Source organism: Delphinapterus leucas, chromosome 6 (assembly GCF_059928025.1).
Source record: "Delphinapterus leucas isolate spDelLeu-1000000601 "Yukka" chromosome 6, BTC_Dleu_Yukka2, whole genome shotgun sequence".
Classification (NCBI taxonomy): domain Eukaryota; kingdom Metazoa; phylum Chordata; class Mammalia; order Artiodactyla; family Monodontidae; genus Delphinapterus; species Delphinapterus leucas.
Window position 1 is genome coordinate 27,026,737 of NC_143134.1, and position 21,498 is coordinate 27,048,234.

Sequence of the window (21,498 nt, forward strand, 5' to 3'; positions counted from 1 at the left end):
AGTTAACAGAGTTCTAAGGAAATTCAAATGAGGGCAGTTTGTTACCCAACGAATATTATCATTTTGTTGCCTATTAGTTTTATAGATAATCTATGTGCTAAGACATAACGGCTTTTTAGCTGACAATTTTCTCCTTACCCCGAATTAAGAAAAAAAATTTTTTCAGTTATACAACATTCTTAGCCTAAATTAAATGGAAGATACACTGTGTATTTTTTATTGTGGTAATAAGATATACATAACAAAAAGTTTAGCATTTTAGCCACTTTTAAGTGTACAGTTCTGGACATTAACATTCACATTGTTGTGCAAACATCACCACCCTCCATCTCAAGAACTTTTTCATCTTCTCAAACTGAAACTTTGTCTTCATTAAAGCACTTACAGGCCATTCCTCCCTTCCCCCGGCTCTTGGCGACCATCTAAATTATATTTTTAATAAGAGGAAAAAAGTAATTTCTCCTCCACCTGATGAATCTTCTTCAGGCCACACCCCATCAGCCAATTGCAAACCTGCTGCAGACCTTTACAACACTCCACTTTTAGAGCTTCTCATTCAGAGCAGACTGTGATTTAAAGGTATGAAATGCTAAATATATAATAAATTACATATATTTTAATATTCAAAAAGTTAAGCAAACAAAATTTAATTCTTCTAAAAGGAGCATGGATATGTAATCAGAAGTAGAAACGATGTCCCTGATGTAAAATAGTTATGATTCCAAAGAATCCTAGGGATCTATTGTCCATAAATTACGAGGGGCCACATGGTGCCCAAGTTCCGGTTGGAGCAGGAACTCAACACATCCCTCAACAAGTCCTCCACAGAGAGACTCTCCATTACATTTTTTTTTACATGTTCAGGGTCTTTCAGAAATTTCACTTTATCAGAGGGCATAGAGAAAATGAATTTGCTTTATTTAAAAATGCTGAGGCAATATAAACTATTGTGTTTGTTATAAAACAAAAATAAAATCAGTTGTATGTGACTTATTTATTCCTTAGACTTCACAATATTTAAAGGAATAATGGGAAGACATTTTCTATATTTCGCTACATTATAAAATTGTTTTTTACTTATTTCATAAATTAGCCATGGACGGTGTATTCTGGAATGTCACATGTGGCTTACATTCAGTGGAAACATTTTCAGGTAACTTAGGAGGCTCTGTTTCTATACTTGATCTGACAGATGGGCAGCAACATGCAGTAACTGGCATAATTCATACTCCGACAGACTGCTTTTCAGTAAAGCACATACCCAGATGCTCTCCTCTCGTCGATATTGCTTCCAGTTCCTCCCGCCATCGCTGAACATCAGGAGGTAGCTGGTCACCCAGTCGGAGCTCCCGTATCCTCCCTGGGTGGCCACAGCTGTGACCTCCATTCTTTCTCCAAGGTCAATCTGCAGCCACTGGTATTTATTTGACACAAGGGGAGACCAGCCACCAGCCCCTTTTTGTGGGAATAAAAATAAGAAAACCAGTAAGGACAGAGAAATCTTTGAAATCTATATTAACCTGTAAGAATGGGATCATAAATAAGATTTATGAAAATCATAGTTTCAAATTCTGCATTATATAATGCTTCATAATTATACAAACACACTCTCACACATACACACAAACACAAAATAAAAACACAGGTTAAATGTAAATGGATGAAGCTTATATTAATTGTTTTGTTTCTTAGTTCATAACCCCTGACTCTCTGGTATTGGGGTGTCCCGCTAAGTGAAATTGCTTAATGGAATAGGTGGACAATTAAACACCATGCCATTACATCAGTGCTTGGAACTAGTGTCTTTATTGGCTTCAATGCATGACTTGCCCTTTGTTGGACATAAAGGAAAATAAAGCTAGAATACCTTAATTCTGGATTCCCAGCATGAGGAGGTACAATGTTGAATGTTGGGATAACAAAGATGGCTATGGCTTAGCCCTACATTCAAGGTGCTTACAGACTCATAGGAGAAGCAGACATTTCACAGAACGATTTGAAATGTAATATGGGAGGGGTGGAGGTGAAAGTGCTTTCTGTGTAGGGAGGGAGAGTTCTAAAAAGGCAGCAAGGAGGGTGAGAGAGAACCCAGAGGAAGTGAATAAGGAGGAGTTTCTCAGGTATTCAAGACAATAGGTGCAGAGTGGAAATTACTGTGCTTTGTTTTCTCCAGTGCCTGTGAGAAACTGAAGAATTAGGGATACCTGTGAATGTATTATTGATATATTTTGTTCTTCTAGTTTAACAGAAACATGGGTTTTGAATTTGGATTTAGATGTCATATTAAATTTTCTGAATTTAAATTATTATGCAATATAAAAATTGGGAAATAGGTTTGAAATGCATTCGGGAACTGATATTTTGCTAATTGTCCGTGTCTAGAAAACACAGTGTCATGTAAACAGTCCCTAACACAAAAAAGCCAGCTTAAAAAAAATTATTCCCCGGGCTTCCCTGGTGGCTCAGTGGTTGAGAGTCCGCCTGCCGATGCAGGGGACGCGGGTTCGTGCCCCGGTCCGCGAAGATCCCACATTCCGCGGAGCGGCTGGGCCCGTGAGCCATGGCCGCTGAGCCTGTGCGTCCGGAGCCTGTGTTCCGCAGCGGGAGAGGCCACAACAGTGAGAGGCCTGCGTACCACACACAAAAAAATTATTCCGCATTGTCCTGACATCTATTTTGAGGCTCTCATAATAAGGTCTGACACTTTAGACAACATTTATTATCTTTTTATTCGGGGCTATTATTAACATCCATGTCCTGTTTACAAAAGCTGTTACGACCAAGTACATGTCAGGCGGTGTGTGACATGGCTACAAGACAGCTCAAAGGAAAATGGAAGTGGAGCACTTACATCAGGGTGTGGAGGTGAAACTAGCAAGTGGGCACATCTGTTGCTTCACTATGTCCTCCACTAACTGCACTACATGTATAACCCTTAGCAAAATTTAAAGCGTACAAATTCTTTAAAAACTTTCTAAGATTTCCTCATTTCCTGCAATCTTTATTCCAAAATTTCCTCTCAACCACAAGCACAATGTCTTTTCCTTTGATCCACATCTTAAATACGCCACAACTCTGGTGGTTCTGTAATGTATTTTTAAACTTTTTATTTTGAAATAATTTCAGATTTACAAACGAGTTGCAAAGATGGGATAGGGAATTCCTGTCTACTTTTTACTCAGTGTGTCCTAATGTTAATATCTTACATCACCATGGTATTTTTATCAAAACTAAGCTATTAACACTGGTACAATGGTAACAAAACGACAAACTATTTTGATGTCTCCAGTTTTTCCCCTAACTCCCTTTTTCTGTTCCAGGATCCCACATTGCATTTAGTCACCTTGTCTCCTTAGTGTCTTCCAACCTGTGATAATTTTCAGTCTTTGTCTTTAATAACAAGATTGATCACCACCCAACACCTCTCTGCTACTTCTACTGATTTGTGCAAAGGTCCCATCTAATGTTTGATGAATGATAAGTCCTTCTGGGTTCTAGCTGAGGGTTAACTAATAGTCCCAAGTAACATTACTCTGCAACTGCCTGTAATTTTATAATAATTGCCAAAAGAAGTCAGAAATTAGGTGTTGGCATTTAGCTGATCATTTTAACTTAAAGGTTCTACATTTGAAGTTTTATATGAATCAGTTTAAATCTCTGAGAAACTGCTAAATGTCCTGTATTCTTAGTATCAAAGTTGTAAAGAATGTACTGAAGATACTTTTTCTTTTTGCATTTCACAATCTTTCTCTGTCATCTTTAATTTCTCTTGAAGCAGGAAGTATCATTAACACGGGTACCACATGTACAGAAATGCAAGAGTGAAAAGCATCAGCATGCTTCCAGCATGTTGCCCTGGGACCAGCCTCTCCCACAGATGCAGCCACATCTCTGTCAACCACTCTTCAACATCTGCAGGTAATCAACCTTGAACATTTCATATTCCTTACAGGTGGTGAGAAGGTGCTACTGGTATGCAAATTAAGCTATCTGATTAAGTAGGTGCCCTGATAAAGTAATGAAACTGCAGAATTCCCTGTGCTGCAAAGCAATTCATTTCAGCTGGATAACACAGCCATGGCGTAATCCCCAGACCCCTGTAGGGTGATGATGTGAGTTACTGTGCATTCACCCATGCACACAGTCCACTGGGGTAGATGCCCTTTTTTCTAATGACTGGAAAAAGTGGGAAATGCACAAATATAACCTGAGGACTGTTAGGGAGCACCAAACAATTTTACTGAGGGGTAAGGGAGATCACTGTTCTGTAATGGAAAACAAAACGAAATACACTGAAACAACATTAAAGTGGGTAAGCTTGAGCACAGCCACCCCACCAGCTGGCAGCCGCAGAGCAGTGGTTCTGAAACTGATCAGCCTGCATTATTAAATGTTGCAAATCTTCAGTAAATTCCCCCTGGGAACCAATACCCCCTGAAACAGAGCCCAGGAATTTGCAATTACTGTTTTGGAGTCACCAGTGCTGAACCCACAAGAAAAGAACTTACCCTCGCACCCAGCTCTTCCCCTGACCGCATCACAGACTGTCTTTTTCCATTGTCACCCTCCTGTCTCCTGCCTCAGCCCCTTAGTTGAATAAAGTGTCACAATTTATACAAAGGAGAACATGTCCAGAGGGTCTGACTTGCACAGAACAAGGTTCCACAGCTTGGGACACTGAACACAAAACATCCCTCCCAGCAAAGTGTGATAGGTATGCTTTAGGGCTGCAATGAGAATTCAAGAAGCTGTGTTAGAGCATCTAGCACAATACTTTCTCTCCCATACACGATCACAAGATGGGAGACAGTCATGGTGAAAGAGGGGTGACATCCAGAGTGTGGGGCATTGCAGTCTTTTCATTACTGAATGGCCCGTTACCTGCCACTTTATACTAGATAAAGGAGAGAAAATGAGGAAAGCCAAAACTTGTCACAAGCATGTGATGTGCTCAGGACCCTCTCAGATGCTCTAAGTGCTACTTCACAACTCCTCCATGCACCGGGCAAGTGGGACAGGTGTTACAATCTCTGCTTTGCAGGCAAGCAAAAAACAATCATTTTAGGTTCGGGTGAGGGTATTTTATTAAAGCTTAGCTCCCTTTTCATTCTCTACCCCTTCTAAGAACATATCCCTGTGATTTGTCAGTTATTCAGTATTGTTTGCTTATCAATAGCCAGACTGTCTTTTATACTGATATACTGGCAGATATCTTGGAAGGTTTCTGTCTCTAGTTATCCCTGTGTGATTGTTTCCCCCACCTTTGGTTGGCTCAGACACAGGCAGTGACTTGTGTCTCTGGGGAGAGGAAAGGCTGAACAGGAAACTCTCAGCTAGGGCCCTAATTATTCTGGTCACTGATCAAGATGAAAATGACCCCTACTCCTGGTGGCCACGGGGCATGCACTGTCATAATGAGTATCAGCTTTGTGCAGAGGGGGAAATTACCCAGAGGTGGAAATTACCCAGAGGTGAAAAGGAGAATAGCTCATGCCTTCTTCAAGTTGGAACTAGGTCCAGGGCAGAAAGATACCTAAGGGAGCAAAGTCAAGTGGGATAATTTGAAGTGAACAGATTCACCTATCTCCAGGGCATCTAAATGTCAAACAAGTAAATGGCTAAATTGAAATGGTAACCAAGGGAAGTTTCCCTCCAAGATCTTCATTACATTGTCTCAAATGGGAGCTCATCAAGCTCTGTGTATTTCTTTCTTCACTTAAATGCATCTTAATTCACAGAAAACTCATTCCAGATTCCAGGCAGGGCTGGGTGAGTGGGGAGAGGGTGAGATAAGCAGCAGTGACAGATGTTCCCAGGAAAAAGGGGCCATAGGGAGGCAGGGCCTGGGGATGCTCCCTGACCATCCCACTCAGAGATCTCTGGGATGTATATATTGATGTTTTTGTCACAACCCTGCCTACATTGCTGAGGGAAATTTAAGCATTTGCTCCAGCTCTGATTTCTTAAGGAGCAATTCCAACTATCTACATATACCATTTCTGGCTATCAGGATGTAAAAAATGCAGAAATCCTCCCTCTGGACTTGTCTAGGTAACCTCTGATTCCCTTTCTGCTATGCAGTCTGCTAGAAGCCTGAGCAGGAGAGAGCAGGTAGTTTTCCAAAAACTGCATCCATAATGAAAAAAATCACACACAGCTGCCTAATTGTAAAACAGACTCCTGTACTAAATGCAGACATACCCTATAATGGTTTTGTAAACAGACAATTAAAAATTAAATTAAAAATAAGTGTATACTTGTTAATTTGTGATTCAAATTAAATGCCAGTAATATTAAAGGAAAAAAACACAGTGTGACTGTTCATATGTGACTCCCTTAAGTTCTATGTGCAGTGTCCCCAGTGACCACTTTCAATGCCCTTGGCATTTAACATTCATGGCTGCAGCTCCTTCTGCATAAAATAAACAAAAATCCATTGCTACTGTGTGTTTTGTTTTGCTTCTCTCATAGACACTCCTGACCAAGTTTTAAAGAGACACACGGTAGGTAGAGAGGCATTCGGATCTGAGTTGATCTCAGGCTTTGCAGTTCTTATTTGTTTGAAGTTCTGTTATTGACGAGACTATAAGATGATTTTGCTAATTTCTCACCTTAGAAATAAAATAAGAATTGCCCAGCAAGCCTATAAATCATCCAGACATGTACTAAATACCTCATTCATGACTGAATAAAATGTATGACCAAGTTTATTTGTGCATCTCCTGTGAAATCTTCATGTTTATGAGAGATGCAGCTCTGAGATCTTGTCTAATTCTATAAAAGCATCATTGTGCATCTTTCAGAGGCCCCCTGAGTTATTCAGAACAGATATGATTCCAGATCATCCTTGAGGTCACTCAGAATAGCTGCATCTCCCTCTGATATGTAGAGAACAGTGAGGAATCCAGGATGCCCAGAAGGGCAGGAGGCCAGGTACTCTGCTCCAAAGCCCCCACCGCTTCCCAGGGACACACCATTACTCTTCTTAAAGCAATGGCTCCTTTCTCTTTTTAATTAAATTCAGTGTAGGATCATGTCAGGAAATGCAAGGGTGAGATGCTCAAATAAAACCATGAGTACTAAATTATCTATCCATACTTGACTGCTCACTTAGCCAGAAGCCTTTGGAAAAAAAGTCCATTGATCGTAAAACTTACATTTTCTTTAGGGATGTTATGTAGCTGAATTCATTACAATTTGTAAGCACACTGTGAAAGCCTTGGATAAAAAGAGATATGTACAGACGAGCTGCTATACAAAATAGAGTAGTAAAATGAGAATGCAAAAAGGATGAAGTCTAAGCATCACAAAATATAAATACTACTGACAAAGGTGCATTTTTTGGGGGGGTAGGCATTCATCCCCAGCAAAGCATGGCATTATTTTGTGTCGGAGAAAAGCCTGCTCCACTGGATTTCCTTGGAGGATAACCCTGGAAATAATCTAGACTCCGATAATTCCCTTCTCATAAATCTTATTGATGACCATTTGCTGGCAATCAATAGGGAAGGAAGATATCAAAACAAACCAAAAAATGGATGATAAGCAAGAAGAAAGGTAGCAGATGAATACTAGCTGATATGATGAACCTGCTGCTTTCTTCAACTTCATTAAACTCAGTATAATTAATTTTTGAGCTATAAGAAGGAATATGAACTAAAAATGAAAATAATTCTGTCTGTGAAAGAATCAGGGTAGATTGACAAGATGACAGTTGCAGACTCACCGTCTCTGCGATTGAGACTTGCAAAGCCAGGGCCGTGGCTGCTGGACAGCTCTGAGGAGCTGCTGAAGGAAGCCCGGGGCAAGGCAGACGCCAGAGGAGCATCACAGCTATCTGGGGGGAAACACCACGTTTGGGTTAATACACTGATTAAAGCTTTCCTGTCTTCTCTTCCTCTCTTCTTCCTTCCCTTTTATTTTCCTTTCCTTCCTATTTCCCTGCCACCCTCCCTTCTTTTCTTCCTTAATTTCCTTTCTTTTTAGTTAACAGGCTAGGAAAATGCTAGAGCCTGTGGCAAACATCAGTCTTGATCAGAGGTGTGTTAGTAAATGTTTAACAACAGGCTCTTAAGGAAAATTAAAAACCCTGATTGGTAGCATTTGCCACTTTCTATGGTGTAAATACTCGTACCATGGCCAATTCAAAGCTATCAACGTGATGTCACTGACCATGAAGTCGGAAAAAGAATGCACACATCACATCATTATATAGTATTTTCACCACGCAGACACAAGGTATGTAAGTAACCTCAAGAGCACTGATAACAGCAAGATGACATAAAATAAAGTAGGAAGTGGTGAGTTTTCAGAATGTATTACTTTTGTTTTAATATGATTTAATTAATTACATTTATATAATTTAATTTTTAATAATGATTGTATTTTCATGCAAAATTCATGAGAAGTTAATGATTGGCTCTTGCTAGCTGCTAAAAATTGGTTCCTGCACATCACTCCTAAATGGGAAAATATTAAAAGTATTTCCTTGAAAATCAGAAAGAACACTTTCACAGGCACCACTGTTTCTATTGAACATTGCACTGAAAGTCCTATCAGTACGTAAGAGAAAATTTAAAAATTAAAAGCACAAAATTGGGGGAAAAAAAAGCAACCGTTATCATTTCCAGATGATATGATTATGGAGGTAGAAATTCTGAAAGTCACTGGCTAGCTTAACAATGCATTATACAAAAACTGATAGTATTTCTAAACTTATCCATAGTTAGAAATTAAATTAAATAGAATAGCAAATACTAACAAAACATATGAAGTATCTAAGAATGAATCTTACAGAATTTGCAGGACATTTATGGGGATTATTATAAAAATTGTATTGAAAGACATTAAAGAAAAACTACATAAATTCAGACTACAATGATTGCAAATAGGAAGACTACTTTTAAGGTACTGGTTTTCCCTAGCTTGATCTAAAGATTCATTAGAAGTTCAATCAAAGCTCAGGAGGGTTTTTCACAGAACTTGAAGCAGTGAACCACAGAGCTCAGGGGTTCTTAACATGTGGTACAAATACGATATAGGGGGTCCGTTGAGATGAATGGAACAAATTACATCTTTATTTTCACTAACCTCTAGCTAAAATTTAGCATATTCTTCAGTCAAAAATGTAGACAAACCAGACTATATTCACCAGTGCCCGTGCATTTGTTACCAACATAAGTTACAGATATTTTAATAGCAATCGTTGTCACAGATATCTAGAAATATTGTTTATGGTCCCCTTTACTTCAAAATAACAGTATTTATTAAAGTCACCACTAGATCTTGTTTTTTAATGCGCTAATAACTAAGAAGACATTATGTTACAATTTCTAGTACATTGATATCAGAATTTCAATATAACTATCTACTTTGTAACCCTATGTATACATTTTATGCATTTACAAGCATTGCTGTGAGAAGGGGTCAGGCTTCAGCAAAGTGCCCGAAGGGTCCGTGGCACAAGGAAGAGCAAAGAAGCACCCACCCATGGTGTGTGCACTGCAAGTACAAAGCTGTTGAGACATTACTGGGGCATTATTAGCCATTCAGAAAATTCCAGAAGATTGGGATCATCCACAGTCAGCTGTGCTAACTCGAATGTTAACGTGACAACTTCTCAGGGGTGACAGCCTGTTGAGCAGACCAGGCCTGCATCATTCCCCCTTTAGGTAAAGGGGTCCCAGGGATCTAACTAACCTGCTCAAAGTCACAGAGCTGGTTGAGGGTAAGTGAAGATTATCTCCATCAACTGTTTAGCTTGGGAAGCCTGCTCCTTTCCCAGCCTCCCCCACCCCCCCAGCACGGCTTCCTTTCTGAGTCTCCCCAGACGCTCCCCACTCAGTCCCCTCTGCTCACATCTTTCTCATCTCACCATATTGGGGTCTCTCCTTTCTGGGTTGGAAACAGTGAGGACCAAGTGTAGATCCTGGAGGCAGACAGGGTGTGAGCATGGCATTTACCAAGCTGCCTACTCTTGGGAAGTCACTGGCCCTCCCTAAGCCTCAGTTACCTCATCTGTACAATGAGGATGTCACACAACTGAATCACACAACTGGACAAAGGGGAATCACACAACTCATAGGGTTTCTATGAGAATTTAAAGTGTTTGCTTTTATTATTTTCAGTATGGTAAGACAAGTCATCACATAAGCTTCTTCAAAATATTCTATAAGGACGTTTTCCCTACAGAGAGATATAGAAGGCAGCATTCAACGTTCCAAGCCATATTCTCATTTTTTATTCTTTCCTCAAAAGAAGGCATATGAATCTTAGTCTTGAAAAAAAGAAAGAGTAAGATGTACTTGCTCTTATGAAGTCATCTTCGCCTTTGAGAAACAATTTTAAAAGTGATCATTTTCTTTACAACCCTAATTGGTTGTTCCAACTCACTTCCACACAGTCAAATTTGAGAATGCACGTGATCAAAAAATGTGACCATGTCCAATAAGGTACTTGGAAAAGAGCGGCTCTGTGTTTGGACAGTGTTTTCTGTACATTCACTGTGTTTTTAACTAAATTACATTCAAGTAAGGTGAAGTCTCAGATGCCCCCCAAAAATCTCCTTAACCGTTGTTTTCAATCTGAAATGTCTATATTTTATACTACGATTTCTGGAGCCAAAATTGTTAAGACAATTTAATTTTCTTTTTCTGGAATCATTAAAAAATATTTGATTTCCACTGAATATTATTCTTATCAAAAGTCTGATAGATACTATTTCTATCCAAAAAAGAAAGATGAATCCTGAAATGCTTCAAAGTTACAACAATTATTCATAAATAATTGTTTTTAACAAACGAGATGGCAAAACAACTGAAAAGTACAACTATTTACCACTTAGGGGGAAAATGAGGTGAGTACAAGTAATAACCTTATAAGAATTAACAAATGAAAATAGATAATATTACAGTTAAATAGGCTAAAGCAAGTTTATTTCTCTTCATAATAACACTCACATTAATAAGAAATTATTCTATGAAATAATCTCAGTTTTGAAATGCACTCATTCCTTCAGAAGCTCAAATGTACTCAGAAGCTCAGAAAAGCTTAGGAACTCTAAAGGGAAACTGATGATCCATTGTAATGTGTCTTATAGAAAATACAAACACACCATAATGGTTCATGATTTATGTATGATTCAGATCAGAGTGCTCAGAACATCCTTGTGTGCATGCTTCTATAACAAATTCTTATGCATTAAATGATCAAACATTGTCTCAGCAGCTGTACCTATTGTAACATCATTTTAATCAATAGCCTATTGTTTGTCCTGCCAACAGAACAGCTTTATACTGAAATTATTAAACAATATTTCAGCTTCTGTTTTTAAAAATTATATATTTTTTTTCTCCAGGTAAAATCTTAGAAATTTGGAACTTCCCATAGCTGGGGAAAACATAGTTGCCTTAATCCTCTCAATCTAAGTGACACTATCTGAGTGTTTTCCAAACCCTTGACCTCCTCCTAAAACTACTTAAATCTACCCCCTCCATAAATAAAAAACAGTCCCAGACAAACCTCTTTGGATTACTACAGCTCATTGGTGATGCATGCTCTTAGTTTCTTCAGAACGTTCAAATCCAGTTTATACGCAACTGTATATAAATGGCATCTTTCCAATATGCATTATGGTCTAAACTAGACTAAAAATTCCTCAGCAAAGAAAATGCCACTTTACTGAATTCATTGATGAGCTCTAGTAGTTTTCTGGTGGCATCTTTAGGATTTTCTACGTCTAATATCATATCATCTGCAAACAGTGACAGTTTTACTTCTTTCTTTTCCAATTTAGATTCCTTTTCTTTTTCTTCTCTGTTTGCCATAGCTAGGACTTCCAAAACGATGTTGAATAAAAGTGGTGAGAGTGGACATCCTTGTCTTGCTCCTGATCTTAGAGGACATGCTTTTAGATTTTCACTGTTGAGTATGATGTTAGCTGTAGGTTAGTTGTATATGGCCTATATTATTTTGAAATATGTTCCCTCTGTGCCCCTTTCTGGAGAGTCTTTAATCATAAATAGGTGTTGAATTTTGTCAAAAGCTTTTTCTGCATCTATTGAGATGATCATATGGTTTTTATTCTTTAACTTGTTGATGTGGTGAATCACAGCCATTGATTTGCAGATACTGAAAAACCCTTGCATCCCTAGGATAAATCCCACTTGATCATAGTGTATGATCCTTTTAATGTATTGTTGGATTTGGATTGCTAGTATTTTGTTGAGGACAGATGAATGGATAAAGAAGATGTGGTATATATATACAATGGGATATTACTCAGCCATTAAAAAGAATGAAATAATGCCATTTGCAGCAACATGGATGGACCTGGAGATTATCATACTAAGTGAAATAAGTCAGACAGAGAAAGACAAATATCTATTAAAAAATTTGAAACAATAATTTAAATAATTCTTTTAATAATATAATAATAACCTTCCAAAACAGAAGGCACAAAGTCCAGAGGGCTTCCCTGGTGAATTCTGCCAAATATTTAAGGAAGAAATCATGCCATGTCTCCATAATCCCTTTTAGAAGATAGAAGCAGAGGAATACTTTTTAACTTATGCTATGAGGCTAATATTAGCATAATACCAAAACCAATCACAGATATTACAAGAAAAGAAACCTACAGACCAATATTTCTCATGAACACAGATGCAAAATGCTCAACAAAATATTAGCAATCAAATCCAACAATGTATAAGAATTACCTGGCAGGAATTCCCTGGCAGTCCAGTGGTTAGGACTACATGCTTCCACTGCAGGGGGCCCGGGTTCAATCCCTGGTGAGGGAACTAGGATCCCACAAGCCACACGGTGTGGCCAAAAAAAAATAAAGTAAAATAAAATAAAATTTTTAACAAATAGATTTAAAATAAATAGAAGAATAATTACATACTGAAACAAGTGGAATTTGTTCCAGGTATTCAGGGCTGGTTCAACATTCAAAAATCAGTTTATGTAATCCATCATATCCACAAGCTAACAAAGAAAAATCACATGGTACTATCAATAGATGAAGAAAAGCATCTGACAAAATCCAACACCCATCCATGGTAAAAACTCTTGGTAAACTAGGAATAGAGTTGAACTTTCTCAAATTGATAAAGAGTATCTACCAAAAACTTACAGCTAACACCACACTTAATGGTGAGAAACTTGAAACTTTCCCCGCTAAGGTCAAGACTAGGCAAAGATTTTCCCTCTCACCACTCCTTTTCCACATCCTACTAGAAGTCTTAGTTAATGCAATTAGACAAGAAAAGGAAATAGAAGGGATACAGATTAGGAAAGAAATGTCTTTGTTATGGATGACAAGATCATCTATGCAAAAACTCCTGGAACTAATAAGTGGTTATAGCAAGGTCACAGGATACAAGGTTAAAATACAAAAGTCAATTGTTTTTCTATATACCAGCAATGATCAAGTGGAATTAGGACTCTGAAACACTATGCTATTTACATTAGCACCTAAAAAATATAAAATACTTAGGTATAAATCTAACAAAATATGCATGAGATCCATATGAGGAAAACTACAAAACTCTGAGGAATTAATCAAGGAAGAACTAAATAAATGGAGAGATACTCCATGTTCATGGACAATACTCAATATTGTCAAGATTTCAGTTTTTCCCAATTTGATCTATAGATTCAAGGCAATCTCAATCAAAATTCAGGCAAGTTATTTTGTGGATATCAACAAACTGATTCTAAAGTTTATGTGGTGAAGCAAAAGACCCAGAATAACCAAAATAATATTGAAGAAGAACAGAGTGGTAGGAATGACACTACCTGATTTCAAGACTTACCATAAAGGTACAGTAATTAAGACAGTGTATTGGCAAAAGAACTGACAAATAGATCAGTGAAACAGAACAGAGAGCCCTGAAGTAGACCTACACAAATATAATCAATTGACCTTTGACAAAGTAGTGAAGGCAATACAATAGAGCAAAGATAGTCTTTTCAATAAGTGGTAATGGAACAAATGGACTTCCATAAGCAAAAACATGAATCTAGACACAGACTTTTCACCCTTCACAAAAATTAATTCAAAATGGTTCACAGATCTAACTGTAAAGCACAAAACTATAAAACTCCTTGAAGATAACATAGGAGAAAATCTAGATGAACTTGTGTTCTGCAAAGACTTTGTAGATACAAAGCCACGATCCATGAAGAAAAGAATTGATAAGATGGACTTTATTAAAATTAAAAATGTCTGCCCTGCAAAAGGCAGTCAAGAGAATGAAAACACAAGCCATAGGATGGGAGAAAATATTTGTAAAATACACATCGAACAAATGACTTTTATCCAAAATATGCAAAGAACTCAAACTTACCAATAAGAAAACAAACAACTCCAATTAAAATATGGTCCAAAGCTGACTTTAACAGACACTTCACCGAAGAAGATATACAGATGAGAAAGAAGTATATGAAAAGATGCTCCACATCATATGTCTTCAGAGAAATGCACATTAAAACAACAATGAGATACCACTACACTCCTATGAAAATGGTCAAAATCTGGAATACAAATGACACCAAATGCTGGCGAGGATGGAGAGCAACAGGAACTCTCATTGCTGGTGGGAATGCAAAATGGTGCAGCCTTTTTGGAAGACTGGCCGGTTCTTACAAAACTAAACATATTCCTACATGCAATCCAAATCTGTTCCTTGGTATTTACCCAAAGGGATTGAAAACTTATGTCTACACAAAAACATGCACAAAAATGTTTATAGCAGCTTTAGTCATTAAACTCCAACGCTTGGAAGCAACCAAGACATCCTTTAGTAGGGAATGGATAAACAAACTGTGGTACATCCATACAGCGGAACATTAGTAATAAAAAGCAATGACCCGTCAAGCCATGAAAAGACACAGAAGAAACTTAAATGCATATTACTAAGTGAAAGAAGCCAGTCTTAAAAGGCTACATACCATATGATTCTAGCTATATGATATTCTAGATAAAACAGAAGTGTGAAGCCAGTAAAATGATCAGTGGTTGCCAGTGTTTAGATGGGAGAGAGGAATGAATAAGAGGAACACAAGGGATTTTAAGAGCAGTGAAACTATTCTGTATAATAATATAATGCTGGATACATGTCATTATACATTTGTCCAAACCCACAGAATGTACAACACCAAGAGTGAACCATAAACTATGGACTTGGGGTGACTATCATGTGTCAGCGCAGGTTCATCAATTGTAAAATAAAAAAAGTTATCAACACCACTCTGGAGAAGGATGCTGGTAATGGAGGAGGCTAAGCATGTGTGAGGGAAGGGGGTATATGGGAAATCTCTGTACTTTCTGCTCAATTTTACATAAACCTAAAACTGCTCAAAAAATAAAGTTTATTTTTTAAAAAGGGCAGGGGGGCTTTCTCTTTATCAACTACCCTGAGTATTCACTTAAAAATAAATGCTATGATTTAAATAACTTACTGAGAAAGTAGAGAAACTTTCAGGGTTTTTTTCCCCCAGTTATACATCCAGGAGCCCATTTATAAAACTTAGTTCTATCCCTCCATGGTTTTAAAATTGTGCAAGGGTGTGACTCTACCAGCCTTCAGAGGAATCAAATATCTGGAGGGAGAATGGTTGTAGTTTTTCATGGATTGCCCTGCTTTAGCACCCTAAGCAGACAAGGATTTAGACCTGTTGTAAAGGTCAATTTTAATTAGCCCAATTATTATTCCCTCATGACTGCTGAAAAATTATATTCAGCAAAAGGAACAGATTCCCAGTGATGGGAGTGTTTCTAAAATTATAACTTGTGCCAGTTTAATGAATCATACTGCTTCTCATATAGGAACAGCACTGTTTTTTTTTTTAAAGAACCACTATTTATCTTTATTTCTCCAGCTTCTATCACAGTGCCTGGCACATGGTAAGCATTTGATAAATGTTTCCTGAATTAAATTGATCACAAGTCCAAGAGCAACTTTCTTAAATCTCCATATGTAAGTTATATTTCAACCCTGAAATATATTGAGCTTAAAACATTGAAACAGCCAAGTTCATCCTAACAGAAGAATCATGTGGTCTTAATTTCCAGGCTGGGTGTGGGGTAGGTATGTGATAGTGGGACCCAGGAAAATATAGATAGAGAAGAGGGGTTCTCACTAATAGGAAGGGACTGTCAATGAAGTATTCATTTCAGAAGGCATTCTCAATCCTGCTTAAACAGGGCATGTCAGTAAAATTCAGCAATCCAACACACTCAGATATTTTTCAAAAATAATTCACAAATGGAAAGATTAGAACATGTCTGTGTTACAAGTAACATCTCTAGATTTATCAAGATTGTATAATTTTGTGCAATGAAATTCAGGGGAGAAATAGACACAGCAGTTTTTCAGACACTGATACCCAAGGGGCAATTCCCCATCCCTGCCCCTGAAATTCTGATTTAGTGAGAGGATTTATTTGTGTACTTAAGGAAGACACATTCTGTTCTTCAGAGAAGGAAATGTACAACACTCGGGACAGGAGCTGAGAGATCTCTGCAGTGGATGAAAACCTCAACTGTGCCAGGAGAGACCCTCAACGTGGCCACCAGGAGTATGCACTAAATTGCAGCCCTGGTATCTGTATTATGTTCTGTGGTTATTAAACCAGAATTGGAGAGTTGGGCAGTGTAAAAGACATACTTTCAAAAACCTGAAGCCCTAATCACGCTAGTGCCCAGAAAGATGCACTTGGGAAACTCAGCTGTTGACTCATATTAGTATTGATATTACTTTAAATATTTAGTTTAAAAAGATTTTCACTATCCATAGCTCATTAATTGGAAAACTTCCTTGCTTGTATATAAATCTGAAATATCCATTTAAGGGGCAAAATCTAATATTCCACACAACTTACTCAAATTGTTGAAATAGTCACAGAGCAATGAAATATGCAGTTTTGGGGTGATGTCAGTATCATGATAGTGTGAATCGTTCCTTTTTTTTCTCTCTCCTTTGATTTACAGCTATTAGGACGTCCATAACCAGAAAAAAAAAAAAAAAGCATCTATCCACAGCATACACCGACATCCAAGAGATTCATCCACCTGTGCATCCAAAGTGGGTGGACTGGACCATGGAGTAGGGAGCAGAGATTGAGGGAAGTGGCTGCAGAGCTGGTGGCAGGAGGCTGTGACAGCATAGAAGGCGGCTGCTGTTCTGGCAGCAAGCCAGCACAACCTTTCTGGCAGAGGAGGTGGAGGATGAAGGCAGTGACTGAAAGTCTGTCCAGCCACATGTATTACAGCTGGCGGGACCAGTTTCTCTCTCTGAGGAGAGACTGCAGTGAATGGGCAGAGGGAAAGGAAAGGTAAGTAGATAGACAAAGAGAACTGAAGTAAAATGTCTCCTGCTGTCTGCCCTTGGAGGCAAGGGGACCAACCACCGAAGGACCCCTGGGACTCCACCCCCATCCCAACTTGAGGATACCTCTACCAGGCCATGGACACCCACAAAGCCCCAAGTGCTAAGTACACACACCTACCCCCCGTGCCCACATTCTGCCACCACGCATTGTTTTTTTTGTTGTTGTTTTTGTTTTGTTTTGTTTTAACTGTGTGGGTTCCCAATCTTAGAAGCAACTAGTTAACGTTGGTAAGAGCAACCAAAAACTTGTGCCATAGCGCCACCTTCTGTAAAGGAAGGCTCCTAACTACCAACCTGTTGCATTCTTAGGCTCAAAGTAAACAAAGTCTTAACCTAAATAAAAATGGTGTTCCATTTTTTATTTAGGGAATCATGGTAATACGGTATCGCAAAAAATAAAAAGACAATTTTCTAGCAACTAAACCCAAAGGTATGGAATATTGTGATCTAACTGATAAAGAGTTTTAAATGGTTGTTATGAAGAAATTCAATAGAAAACTCATAAAGGCAATGCAATGATATTAGGAATGAAAATAACAAGCAGAAGGAATACTTTACCAAAGAGATTAAAATTCTAAAAAAGAATCAGAGATTTCTAGAGCTGAAGAACTCAATAAATGAGATAAAGAATGCATTACAATGCACTTGAAATAGAGCAGATCAGGTAGAAGAGAGAATCAGCAAGCTCAAGGACAGAAATATAGAAATAATTCAGGTGGAAGAAGAGAGTGAACTAAGATTTTTAAAAAGTGAAGCCTATGAGAAATATCTGATTCTATTGGAAAGGTAAACGTAAGAATAATGGGCATCCCAGAAGGAGAAGAGAGTGGGAAGGGGACAGAGTTTATTTAAAGAAATAATAGCTGAGAAATTCCCAAACCTGGGGATGGGATGAATATACAGATCCACAAAGCTAACAGAATATCTTGTTATCTCATCACAAAAAGAGCTCTAAAACACATCTTAATGAAGCTGTCAAAATTCAATTATAAAGAAGCAATTTTAAAGGCAGCCAGGGAGGGGGGGAAAGACGGCAACCTACAAAGGTACCCCCATTAGGCTACAGTAGATTTCTCAGCAGAAAATTTTCAGGTCAGGAGACAGATAGTGGAATGACATATTCAAAATATTGAAAGATAAAAATTTCCATCTAAGAATACTCTATGTGGCAGTTATCCTTCAGATATAAAGGAGAATTAAAACCTTTCCCAGACAAACTAAAGCTGAGGGAGTTTACCACCACTAGACTTGCCTTATGAGAAATGTTGAAAGGAGCTCTTCAAGCTGAAACAAAAAGACAAAAGTACACAAAACTCTGATTAAGATGATAAATACTCATAATTAGAATACTGTAAATCATTTTTAGAACAGTATATTAAATTCTTAACTATAATATAATGGTTAAAGGAAAAGAGCGTTAAAAATAGCTATAGATACTACAACTTGGTAATGAAATCACAGCATAGAGATAATTTCTAACATTAAAAATATGAAAGGGGAAGAGTAAGTAAGCAGATGAAACCTTTATAGGTAAATGAAGATAAACTGGCATCAGCAGGAAAGGGGCTATTTTACCTGTAAGATGTTTTATGTAAACTTCATGGTAACAACAAGCAAAAATCTAGAGCAGAAACATAAACATAAAAAAGGGGAGAGTGAGCAAATCACCATGGAAAACCACCAACTTATAAAGGCAAACAGAAAGAGAAGAAAAAAGGAACAACAGAGAGACAAAATAAGCAGACGGCAAAAGATAAAATGGCACTAGTAAATTCTTACATATCAATAATCACCCCTAAATGTAAACAGATTGAACTCACCGATCAAAAGGCACATAGTGGGTGGATGGCTGAAAAACCAAGGTCCAGCGCTATGCTCTCTACAGAAGACTCATTTCAGCTCTACAGGCACATAGGCTCAAAGTGAAAGGATGGAAGATGATATTCCAAGCAAACAGAAATGAAAAGAAGGTGGATATAGCCATCCTTGTATCAGACAAAACACACTTCAAGCCAAAAAAGGTAAGAAGAGACAAAGAAGGTCAGTAAAGGGGTCACTACATGAAGAAGATATAACAATAATAAATATGTACGTTCCCAAAACCTGATCACTGAAATATATAAGTATGTAATAATAGATATTAAGGAACAAATAGACAACAATGCAGTAATTGTAGGAACTTCAATACCCCACTATCAGCAATGGATAGATTGTCTTGACAGAAAATCAACAAAGAAACGTTGGACTTGAACCACACCTTAGAACAAATAGATTTAATAGACACATATAGAATATTCCATCCAACAGTAGCAGAACACACATTCTTCTCAAGTGCACATAGAACATTCAGGCTGGATCATATGATAGGTCACAAAACAAATCTTAGCAAACTTAAGAAGACTGAAATTGTATCAGCTATCTTCTGTGACCACAATTGGCATGAAACTAGAAGTCCACAACAAGAGGGAGATGAGAAGATCTACAAACATGTGGAAAGTAAACACACGCCTAAACAATCGTTGTGTCAAAGAAGAAATCAAAAAGGAAATAAAAAATATCTCAGAACAAATGAAAATGAAAACACAACATATCAAATATCATGGCATGCAGCAAAAGCAGATCTGAGTGGAAAGTTTATAGTAATAAACACATTAAGATGTTAGAAAAATCTCAAGTAAATAACCTAACTTTATACCTCAAGGAACTAGAAAAAGAAGAAAAGATTAAGCCCAAAGTTAGCAGAACTAAGGAAATAGTAAGTATCAGAATGCAAATAAATGAAATACAAACCAGAAAAACAATAGAAAGGATCAAGGAAACTACAAAATATTTCTTCAAAAAGATAAACAACATTGACAAACCTTTAGTTAAACTAAGGAAAAAAAAGAAGAGTCAAATAAATAAAATTAGAAATGAAAAGAGAAGACATTACAACTGATACTACAGAAATACATAGAATCATAAGACACTACTATGAACAATTATATGCCAATACAACCTAAATTAAATGGATACATTTCTAGAAACACAAACCTACCATGACTGAATCAGGAAGAAATAGAAAGTAGGAACAGACCAATAATGAGTAAAGACACTGTATCAGTAATTTAAAAATTCCCAACACAGAAAACTCCAGGACCAGATAACTCCCCTGCATAATTCTATCAAACATTTAAAGAAGTAATACCAATCCTCCTCAAACTCTTCCAAAATATTGAGGGGGAGAAAACACTTCCAAACTTGTTCTATGAGGCTAGCATTACCTTGATAGCAAAGCCAGATAAGGATACCACAAGAAAAGAAAACTATAGACCAATATCCCTGATGAACATAGGTGCAAAAATTCTCAACAAAATATTAGCAAACCAAATTCAAGAACACATTAATAGAAATATATATGATGACCAAGCGGAATTTATTCCTAGGATGAAAGGATGGGTCAACATATGCAAATCAATAAATCCAACACATCACATCAATAAAATAAAAAATAAAAATCAAATGATTTTTTCAATAGAGAAAGAAAAAGCATTTGACATAAAACAACATCGTTTCATAATAAAAACCCTTAACAGACTGGGTATAGAAGGAACATACTTCAACATAAAGGCCATGTATAACAAACACAAGGGTAACATTATACCTGATGGAGAGAAATGGAAAGTGTTTCTTCTGAGACCAGGAACAAGGCAAGGATGCCCAGTCTCACTACTCTTATTCAATATAGTACTGGAAGTCCTAGCCAGAGCAATTATGCAAGACAAAGAAATAAAATATATCCAAATCAGAAATGAAGAAGTAAAACTGTCATTATTTGCTGATGCTAAGATTGAACATATAGAAAATCCCAAAGAATCAGCCAAAAAACTATTGAAATTAACCAACGATTTCAGTAAATTGGCAGGATACAAAGTCAACATACAGAACTCAATTTGATTCCTCTACACTAATAATAAAGCATCTGAGAAAGAAATAAACAAAACCATCCCTTTCACAATAGCATCAAAAACAATAAAATACTTAGGAATAAATTTAACCAAGGAAGTGAAAGATCTGTACAATTAGAACTGCAAAACTGCTGAAAGAAATCAAGGACACAAAC

General features: G+C 37.4%; 1 protein-coding gene across 1 annotated transcript in view; it reads right to left on the reverse strand.

Annotated features, from left to right (window-relative positions):
• Window positions 1-21,498, reverse strand: part of LOC111167644 (contactin-associated protein-like 3) — a 187,695-nt gene that overhangs the window by 141,525 nt on the left and 24,672 nt on the right. The window contains exons 2-3 of the mRNA XM_089912900.1: window positions 7,727-7,837; window positions 1,262-1,455 (exon numbers count right to left, since the gene is read on the reverse strand). Of these exons, the coding sequence (XP_089769026.1) occupies window positions 1,262-1,455; window positions 7,727-7,837 (305 nt within the window). The remainder of the gene's footprint in view (window positions 1-1,261; window positions 1,456-7,726; window positions 7,838-21,498) is intronic.